The sequence below is a fragment of the Epinephelus lanceolatus genome, chromosome 14, assembly GCF_041903045.1.
Source record: "Epinephelus lanceolatus isolate andai-2023 chromosome 14, ASM4190304v1, whole genome shotgun sequence".
NCBI lineage: Eukaryota > Metazoa > Chordata > Actinopteri > Perciformes > Serranidae > Epinephelus > Epinephelus lanceolatus.
In genome coordinates, this window is record NC_135747.1 from 33827890 (window position 1) to 33839099 (window position 11210).

The 11210-nt window shown below is 43.2% G+C and overlaps 1 protein-coding gene across 1 annotated transcript; it reads right to left on the minus strand.

Moving 5' to 3' along the window:
• Positions 1-1761: 1761 nt before the first annotated feature.
• olig1 (oligodendrocyte transcription factor 1) lies at positions 1762-3239 on the minus strand. The gene has a single exon (XM_033617122.2). It carries the CDS (start codon positions 2918-2920, stop codon positions 2147-2149), a length of 774 nt encoding a protein of 257 aa, XP_033473013.2. The 5' UTR covers positions 2921-3239; the 3' UTR covers positions 1762-2146.
• Positions 3240-11210: the final 7971 nt, after the last annotated feature.

An 11210-nucleotide genomic window follows, 5' to 3' on the forward strand; every position in this document is an offset into this window, starting at 1 on the left:
CGCCTTCATCCCACTTGTTTGAACTTCAGAGCACTCCCAACTTTTTTCTTTTTAAGGGAAAAATTTGGGGGAATGGGGAATCAAATTTTTAAAGAACATAATGAGGACATTAAAACATACAATTAAGTTGTCTGGCCAGTGACAAAACCGTGATATTCAACTCAGTGAAATGTTCACCTACAACCTATTTCCTTTGTTTTCTTCTAACATATGCCAAGTACATTCACAGCTCTTGGGTAAGGTTAAGGTAAACACATATCATGTTTGTTAAAATTTGATCTAAACTATGATTTTTTTTTAACTAACCTCCACCAAAAGGCTTTGGTTACCATATAGTAATCATTCACAGAACTCTGGTGTCAACGTCTGCGCTCTGTTCAATAAATGCAGCACTTCGGTAACTTGAAAAATTGTTGCCTACTTACATAATCCAGGCAGCAGTTCAGTTTCCCATTAGAATGTAATTGGGAAAACTATTTGATATTACATAAACATCATTTCTAGGAGACAGGATTGATGGTGAAGATCATGACTGTGGTTTCTGGGATTCCTCTTTAGTATAAAAAAAAAATGTGTGGTACAGTTTTACTCATTTGTTTGAACACATTTGTCTCTTTAGAAGTTACCTTGTGGTGCAACGGTAGCGCGTCTGACTCCAGATCAGAAGGTTGCGTGTTCAAATCACGTCACGGCCAAAGATTTGGGGCGGCAGTAGCTCAGTCCATAGGGACTTGGGGCTTGGGCTGGGAACCGGAGTCCCTGGCTGGACCAATTATGGAGTGTGAACTAGTGGCCTTGAGAGGTGCCAGTTCACCTACTGGGCACTGCCGAGGTGCATTTGAGCAAGGCACCGAACCCCCCAACCGCCCGTGATGCCTGACTAAGGCAGCCCCCTCAGTCTGACATCTCTCCACTTTGTGCATGAATAGGTCCTGTTTGTGCATGTGTGTGTATTTCAGACCTGTGTGTTAATGACAAAAAGAGTGAAAAAATTGAATTTCCCCTCAGGGGGATTAATAAAGTATATAAAAGCAAAAAAAACCAAAACATTTTTATAACAGTTCACACACAGGCCTAAACTGAAAGTCTCTAGGCAAAGACTCTTACACTCATAAAATATACAGAAGCCAATATTTTCATCAAGCAGCACAACTTGCGGTGAAATAATTGTATTGTTTTAATCAATCATCACACAGTGGACAACAAAATATGAAAAAATTCAACCTTAATTGTGCTGTATGCCTGTGCCACGCTGTATAAACAAGCATATCACAGCACGAGTGGTATTACTTTCACCAAACCCTGCTGCACTATGCACCTGACTGAGTGCTGATTGAAGAGGTGTGCAAAGGAGCTTCACACAGGTGCAGTTAAGTCTCATAATTATGCCAGTAATGTCTATCAGCTGTGAGTAGATGTTTTCCTCTTGTGTAAGTTGATCCAATAGAGTTCAGGGTCTGTCTATGAGATCTGCTTTTTAAAATATTGAGAAAATCTTTATGCCACAGATTGCTTAATTAAATAACCATGCTTGCTACAAAGCAAGTTAGATTGCTATAGAGAAAGGAGGAGTCTGCCTGCTGAGAGGAGGGACATCTGACATATATAACACAACCCTGCACATGTCAAACCGGTGAGAAGAGCACAGGCAAAAACACAAATACAGAAATCTGTCATGTGAAATAATTTTGGTAGCTACTAATGAGTTCACACAGGGCGCCCTTGCTCATAGTAAGAAAGTGATAATACCTCATCAGATCTCTTAAATATAATTTTTATTATTCATTTTTATAGATTTTGGCCCTCTCTAGTTATGGGCCCCCCAAATTGCTACATACGCAGTCATTACAGCCACACACTCAACAAAAAATAATCAAAGTAGTCACTTGTTTCTCTGCTGGTGACATAAGAAGTAATAAAATGATTTTTTCTCTGGAACATAAAGGAGATTATTAGATCTACTTCATGAAGAAACAGGCTTACCAAATACAGAATAGATCCATTAGGTTTAAAATGCTCGAAGGATAAGTGAGTTATTGCAGTAGATTATTATAAATGTGTTAAAAATGTTAGAAAAATACAATTCATATAAAAGTTGTTGCATACATGTAACAGTCATCAAGTCTTAAACTGCAGCTCCAAGGTGTCACTTTGGGAATCTTGGAGCCGGAGTAGAGTGGCTAAATCTGGGCAGTCTGCAGACTCCACAGGGGCACAGGGGCCCTCCTGAGGCCCCTGCAGAGCTCCACTGCACAGGAGCCAGCGAGGCCTCCATGGGGCCCGGCGACAACAGGGAACATTTGGCAGCAGAGGAGGATGAAGCAGAGGAAGAGGAGGAGGAGGAAGCTGCTGAGGTGAGGAGGGACTCCTGGGTGAGGAGGAGCTGGCTGGGGCCGGAGATGAGGGGCCACCCTCCAGTGAGCAGCAGCCGGGGGACCGGTCCTGTGTTCACCCCCATCCCGACGCTTACCTCCCCCAGCAGCCGCCGCATCTCCTGCAGAGACGAGCCCAGTAGGAGGATGTAGTTCCTGGCCAAAACCAGGGTGGAGATCTTGGAGAGCCTGCGGCCTGGAGGAGCTCCGGGCTGGTGGGACTGAGAGGAGGAGGCAGAAGATGGTGAGGAGGCGTAAGGCACCATGACCTCCCTCAGGGCGTCCATGGCAATGTTTAAGTCCTGCATCCTCTTCCTCTCCCTGCTGTTGATCTTCCTTCTGAGCTCCTGCTGCTCCTCTGGGCTCAGCTCCCTCTGTGGTTTGGTTGGTCTTTGGCCGCCCTGGGGGCCGAGCATAGGCGCAGGGTTCAGGCGGGAGCTCAGGTTGAACCCTGGAGGGCAGTGGGGTAAGTCCTGGACAGAGCTGGGGCCACAGAGAGGTAGAGACTGCTCCTGGGCTCTGATCACTGGGTTGGACAGCACATTCATAGTCTGTTCAGAGGTGTGCTAGTCTTCAGAGGTTTAGCTCAGAGTCTTCTTAAAAATTTCAGAGAAAAACAAAAATAAACAGTGCAAAAATACTTCACAAAAAAAATCCACACACTGCAGAAATCAAATCTTCCTTCCCTCCACCTGTTGATCTCCCCTTTGGCTGCAGAAAACAGCTGCCATCCAGCACAATGACGAGTCCTCAGACCTTTTTACTTTTGGCTTCGGAGGTTTCTGAGTGAGTGAATGAGAGCTTCCTAAAGTGGCAGCTCAGTTTTATCTCATTTCCACAGCTGCGTGTGGTGAGAATGACAGACTCACACAGTGGAAACATGAGCTAAATGCTCCCCTCACACACCCCCACCTCAGCTCAACTCCTCCCCGACACATGATGTGCTCTGTGGAAACACACATATGCACCTCTGACTTTCTGATATTTGACAGTAAAATGAGAAACAGCAGGCAGATGGTGACAACACCCGCAGAATCCCATTGAAAAGTGGGACGATTTAAGGCAACATATCAGGAAAAAAATTCAGTGGATTGAGATAATTGAGATCAGAATCTTTGTTTGAAGAGAAAACCAAAGAACAAAATAAGCAAACACTCATTTAACATATGCAGTTCACCATAAAATCCCCAGTGCTTTGAAGTTGTATTGAACGGTTGTTTTTGTAATTTTGCATTATTTCACAACGAGTTTCAACATATGATTTTTATTTTATTATTTTACCAAACTAAGATGGAACATGAGCAAATCAAAGATCTCATCCATACTTGTCATATTCTGCTCCAAGGGCAGCACTGGTGTTGCTAAAATAACGCCGGGGGCAGCCTCTTGTGTCGTATCTTAACGCGAGTCTGCGGTAAGAAGGGGTCAACGGTTAGGTTTAAGCAATAAAACTACTTGGTTATAGCTGGTAGGAGTTTGTGGATCCTGCTAAAAAAAATACCTACCTTTGAGAGGCACAAATGCTGCAACTGATGTTGTTTGTTGGTCTTAAACCCCACTCTCCTGGGTCAAAGTCCAGTGTTTGTTTTCCTACAGGACCTTCTAATAATGACATGCATGGGTTTACACTGGAGTTGGTAGAAAGCCCAGTGTGTCTCACACAGGTGCAGAACACTCCAGTGAAAGACATTCTCCAACCCAGTCTCACTCCAAAGTTGTCGAAATCAGGCACTTTGGCAGTGACTTGTGGCGTCAGACACAGGTGAAAAAAGTCGGGCTTTGACGATGGCATGATACGTGGCTAGCTGACGATATAGTTTACCAGCAGCCGGTGGTGTCAGGGGGAAATGTGGTGGGACAAGAACGAAAGTTAAGGTGGCGAAAATCCTGGTGGGGAGGGCGGGAGGCGTGGTGGATAGGTCCAACAAACCCAAACCTTCATCCCTGAGAACAGTGCTCATGTACTGTAAGATTCTAAAGCCAACCCCTGTTCTTTTTTCCTAAACCCAAACACGTGCTTTTGTTGTCGAAGGAAAGAAAACGTTAATTTGCAGTGTTGTACCGATGTAGTGCTTTTATTTTGAAAGAGACTGTGTGTAAACGGTAAATTTCCTGTGAAAACAGAAGTGTATTTTGAAAGAAGACAATGCATGTAACAGGCACAACTTGACCCGGTGTCCCAGAACGTCAACAACCAACACACCCAGGTTCCCTTCATGTCGTATCAGGACGTGGAAAGTCCATGACCAAACGTCAACATGTGACGAGGTCGGAGTGAGAATGTGTTGGGGTTAACCAAGGCTTTGACACTGAGATTTGAGGCACATATTATAGGTGACTATTCACTGTCAGTGTGGTAAATGGCTCGATGATGCTGGTGACTGTTAGAACTGATTGATAGCCAGTGTTAGCTTGAGTTAGAAGCTGCTGCGGTACAGTCATACAGTACAGCAGCATCATCTCCAACCAAATCTAGCCTATAGATCAAACAGTTGGTTATAAACACTGAACACTGCTCTCCCGGGTGAAAGTTGGTGGTTGTTGCCCCACCCACCTGCCTGCCCACCCAACTGGGACTTTCACTGCCTTACCTTTCGTTCTTGTCCCGCCATGTTTCCCCCTGACACTGCCGAGTGCCGTTAAACTCTAACAGCAATGGGCCACGTATCACGCTGATGTTAAAGGACGGCTTTTTTCGTCAGGGTCTGACGCTGCAACTCACCGCCCAAGCACCGGATCTCGCCGACTTTGAAGTGAGACAGGGTTGGCTGCACAACAACTTTCTGGCATTTTTCCACTTCTCTCCGACAACTAATTTCCTTACTTTAAAAAGGGACACAGAGTTGGCTATGATGTGATGCCGCTCAGGTCTAAAAGGTCAAAGCCCTGGCTGCTATGCTCTATCTTTTTTACAACACTGAAGGAAAACAAATTGGACAACATTTATTAATTCAAACTGCTTAGTTTAAAGTAGACATTTGGAGACATGTTTCAAGCTCCTGTGGATACACTTTTGCCTTCTACTCTGAACGCTGGATTGTTTCCCCAGAAATGGAAAGTGATGATGGGAGCCATCTCTGAATGATGTAGGCCTATTGCTAGACTGATGCTAAACATTAGCAAGGTAGCATGCCGATGTTAGCATTTGGCTTAATAAAGCACCACTTTACCAGTGTAGCTGTAGAGTCTTGTCAGCACCTGACAGCATGAGCAACGTTGCTCTTACCTTTTCTTTGTGTAAAGTTAATTAAAAGCTCACAGAAAAAACAACATTGTGAGCTTAATGGAATGTATACAGCCACGTAACAACTTGGAAGCCATTAAAATCACCAGCACTTTGTTATGTGACAGAGAGCAGGTATTAGCGGTATTAGCCTGGGTATTAATCGTGTCGGAGAACAGTTTTGGCAAACAGTGAATGGATACATCATTGTGCGCTGGGAGTTAATTGATGGTTTTGAGGTGGAGGTTATTGTTGCTCAGCTCTGAGTGGCTACGCTAACCAAACTGGCTGGCAGAGAGCTGGGCACGGATCCAGACAGGCAGACAACAGGCCAATTGACTCCAACCACAGGTGAAGCTGGCTTGGGGCACCGAGCAAGGCTGGAAACCTCAAATGTGCCATTCATGAGCCACAAAAAGACCTCAGCATCACTCCGTCGCACAGGGAGCCTGGCCGTCCTACTCCTTTGCACTCCCCCCCCCCTCCTCCTCGTTGTAAAGCCCATCTGAGCGGGAGAAAAGGAAGGCAGGGGGAAGAGGGGAAGGACAGCACCGTTACAAACAGAAAGCAAGTTGTTTACGATGAAAGCAGAAGGAGATGCAGAGGAGGAAGACCCTTTCTTTTCTCCCCAGCCGCTCCTCACTTGTCGTTTCAACAAGTGAAAGATGTGTGTGGAGGCGCTTCCCTTCCCTGCCAGTGGTCCGGTGGCGTCCGGCTGGTGCTGTGATTGAAGCTGAATGGACGGCTGCAGACGGACAGGAAAGGGAGGGCCTCATGAAAAGGGCCAGGCGGATGGCCCTCGCACCTGCAGGAGAACAGAGTGCAGGCAGCCAGGATGAATGTGTGCGTGTGTGTGGGTGTGTTTGTGTGCGTGCCTGCAAGCTCAATTTGATTTCTAGTGCCTGTCTAACAATGAGGGGTAATAAACTGAGTAATGAAAGAAAACAAGCCGTGATGGTTTTGACTGTATTTTGGGATCTGGTTTCGGTGTCAAGAGAAAGAAAAAGGACACCTGCAAGGAGCCACACATACAGAGGTCAGAAAAGAGGAGAAAGAAAGAAGCTGGTGTCTACCAGAAAGGCGCACCTCCCCCACTTTTTTTTTTATCCACCACTTACAAGGGAAAGAAAAGTGAGCTTGATTTGGGGCTGCAGCCCAGCATATCCGCCTCCCAGCTTCCAGGCTCCTTTTGATGAGGCTGGACCAGGGCAGGAGCACCGGTGGCTGCAGGGCAGGGGGAAGACTAGTGTCTTTATGGTGGAAGGAGTACTATCCATCTGGGCAAGGCCGTCCAATGGTGGGTCTGCACCTGGGAGCTAAATGCCTCGTCTGTGTGGAGCCATTTCCTGCGGCTGACAGACAGGAAGACACCTCAGCCAAACTCCTGTGTCAATTTATCCCCCAATACAGGATGGAAAATACACCCAAAGTGACACCGCTGAAAAAAATGGTTACAGATTCTTCTCGTTTTGGCTTTCGTCAAAAGGGACTGACATTAACACACACTTTAAAGAAGTATTTTTCTTTTGTTCCTTGTACGGTTTCTTGGTGTTTGTTTTTATAGTTTTGAGCCCAATCTCAAATATGAATAAGGTTTGTTGGTTTTATTGAATAATCACATGATGTTCTAAAAGGTAACTTTGGTATTTTTCAATGTTTGTGTGTTGAAATGACTAATGAGACGCTCATTTTTAAAAATATGTCCAGTATTAAGCGAGAGGGCTGCAGCCAGCAGCAACATAACGTTTTTGCACTAGAAACAACCCCAAAGTTGCCATCACAAATTCCACCAGACTCTATTTACAATTTTTTTTTTTATCATCATACAAATTCAACGGTAACAAAATAAAACCCAAAGAAATCACCTTGGTTCATCTATCCACTGTTCCAACAATCACCAAATCTAGTTTGGTTTAAATAAACCCTCAGTTCACCTAGTTGGATTTGGATATACGTTTTCTCATGCAAAATAATGCACCAAAATGCGTACATATCCCCCATAATGATGGGCCAGTAATTAATTCATAACCCACGTATTTTGGAAGACTGTGATTATGTGACCAATGCGCTGATGGGAGTAAAGATGGAAACGACCCTAAGCAGTGCAATAAGAAGGCAGGTTGGTGTGGCAGATGGGTCACAAAACACAGGACTTTCTCCACAAGATGAGTTATCGAAACCAATGTGACCATGTCACCATGTTTCTTTTTGTAAACCTAACCACAGTAACTTTATGTTAATTAAGTATCTTTATATTAAGGATGTATCTCCATTTGTGGGCCACTAAAAATTATCCATGGGGTTAGTGAATCATGCTTGAATGAAACAAGTTTACCAGCATAAGAAATATGAAGAAGAATTACCACAAAATGGAGCAGATAAATTCAAGCTGATTTTAACACAGATTTTGCCTCTATAAGTTTACAGGTTTATGAGCATCTTAGAATGAGTATCTCCACTACAAATGGCATTTATTAAAGAATTAAAATGGACTGTGTTTTATGCTTCTTTTAATATTAACCGATACTCACAGATAAATCCACATATTGTTTTGAGGAGAAAAATAAAAACAGAATCCTGAGTTTGGACCACCGGAGCAGAGCAGACGTTTCCTCATTGACTCACACACAAAACAACCGCTTATTGGCTCTTTAATTGAGTACAAATTGGCATAATTATAAATCCACCTCAGTGGATATAAAGGGACACAAATGAAGTCAAGCCACAGGCTGGCTGCTGCTGGTGCGGACACAGTCTTGACTTAATAGAGTCAATTTACATCAGGTGTCTGATTGAGCTCTTTTGTGTGTCACTCGATGGTGTGACGATGTGTTTGCTGCCTCTGTGGCAGGACTTACGTTGTTAATGTCTGAAGAAGGCTCGACAAAATTGGGATGATTACACAGCTATTTTCAGTGTCCTTATCTGTTTGACACTGACTGTCTTGCTTGTTGCTCAAAAGCTCCTGGATTTAACTAAAATAGATTTCTCCAATTGGCTGGCATTTTCTTGAGAGGACAATAAAAACCTCTTAGCTGGGTAATCCAGTCATGCAGCTCACAGGTATTTCTGACCTGGCTCTTGTCTGCAGTGTTGTGATACAGCTTTTCTTAGCTACAAATCTTAACTTAGTTATTAGACTTTAATTCTTCACACCAAGATCTGACTCTTGTAACAAATTAGAAATTGTAACCTGCCAGAAACAATATTTTTAACAACTTATTGATGATTATTAGTAACAAGGCTGTACTTCAGCTTTCTTAAGAACTCAACACAGATGAAAATGCATAGAAAAAGAAATTTATCACTGTACAAGAACCATGAACTAGGTGAAGAAGGAACAGAAATTTTGATTTAAAAACTATAATCCAACCACTGCTGAAAGCCCAAGTCAAACCCCCAAATGATCATTTGTATATCATTTACTCGCCCAGTGTTACATTAAATTTGTGAAGAATTTTTATTGTATTTATTTATCTTTTACCTGCCTTCACAGTGAATAGAAAATCTAAAGAAGGAGAAAATTCATGATGAATTGAAGTCATTGGGGGACCGCGTTTAGCGACAGCAAAACAACATCAGAAAGTACGTTTACAAACTCTCACACAATTCAGGCAGTATAAACCAAGTCTCACATAACCAGTACTTCCCAAACAGACAGTGGAATCCTAACTAACCCTGTAAAACACTAAAGGCACACATAACACAAACAAAATAAATGACCAGGGCAGCGGTAGAGCAGCAGCTCCAGTGTTCAGTGAGGTAAAATTATTGTTTTTGTCAATGGAGTCTGACACTGGCTGTTAAAGAGCAGTCTGTTTGGAAAGTACTGAGCATATAAACTGATTATGCTTCATGAGTTCTGTGAGAGTTTGTAAAGGGATGTTTTGATATAGACCAAATCATGATGTCACACTAACAACAACAATCACCTCCGGGCTATTTATTTCAACTGGGGAGATGATTGAAATGAGCAGCCTTGTTTATCTATGTTGCAACCTGGTTTCACTCCGAAGTCGGAATGGGTGTCTTCCGATGTGAGACACTGACGAAAAAAGCTGTCCTTTCATATTGACATGATACGCGGCTGGTTGCCATTTTTGATGTAATTGTGAAGTCAATCCCTGTTCTTTTTTCCTGTGTTTGTTGTTGAAGGAAAAAAACGTCAATTCCCAGTGTCATACCGACGTAATGCTTTTATTTTGAAAGAGACTGTATGTAAACGTTAAATTTCCTGTGAAAACAGAAGTGTATTTTGAAAGCAGACAATGCATGTAACAGGCACAACTTGACACGGCGTCCCACAACGTCAACAACCAACACACCCAGGGTACCTTTCATGTCGTATCTCGACACAGAAAGTCCATAACCAAACGTCGGTATGTGATGAGGTCAGAGTGAGAATGTGTTGCATGTCGTCATTTTCAGCTGTAACTGTAATGTTTAAAGATGTATAGTTAAAGATGGTGGTTTGATCTATCTGACGGTTCTTCGTGTTCTTGTTTTATGTACTGTGTTGCTTTGCTGGTGTTTTTTTTATAAACCAAATCAACCTGCACAGAAGCTGATCAATGTACTGCTGTTGAGAGGGGCCACAGCAAAATGCATTTTAGCCACCTAAAAAGATCCACCTAAAAGAAAAAAACAGTATTTGCTTAAGTGTACGCTTTATTTGGAATATTTTCACGGTTTTACCTCACACACTAACTGATCAAGGCAGCAGTAGACCAGAATCCCTTGTGTAAAATTACTGTTTTTGTGAATGGAGTCTGGTGGCTTTGAGTTATGGCTTCAGTTCCCTGTCCGTAAAGGTTGTCTGATGGAGAGGTAAATTGGCGACAGTCATTTAAATATAGCATTCATATAAAGTGATAGTTTTTTTAGGTTGGCCTTTCTTAGGTGGCTAAAAACGAACCAACCGAGGCAGCATTTTCTTAGCACTGTTTCATCTTATTTACGTGACACCTGGGTTCATGCATTGTGATTCGGTCTATAGTCTTGCTGTTGATAAAAGCAGACCCCTTTTAGTTCAACTCACCAAGAAGCTTCTCCAGTTTTGGATTCTTTTGTCACCAGAGGCATGCGAGAAAAACATTTCCTTCACATATTCAGCGCAACACAAGGTGAGTCATTGATAAAGAAATGGTCTTTTGTGGGGCGAAGGGTTCTTTTAAATTAACATAAAAAGGAAACTGCAAATTGCATCAGACTCTCTCCGCGAGGGAAACAGTCAATTCATTAAGTTTGAGTTGCAATAAAACCTTACAAAATCCTTTTTGGATTAATAAACTATATTTGTTGGTTTTTCTCTCCAAGGTTTTTGACAGAGTCGTTAACCAGAGCGTAAAATGAGTTGGTGCACCTGCTATGGGCTTTACATCCCAAACTGTCGTCTGTTTACAATGTGCAGAGAGACTCTAATGAGAAATTAACAGTTGCCAGTGACTGATTTCCTCCATGTGTCCCCGCAGGCAAACAGGTGCAGCCGCAACAATGGAAATATAACAGAACGGGACTGTTCAGAGGGGAAAAGGCTGCTCCGCATCAAAGCAAGAACGGAGGACACACTCGTCTATTCGCCCTAACTCCTGCTCTGTGAGGCCCGGCCAAAGACA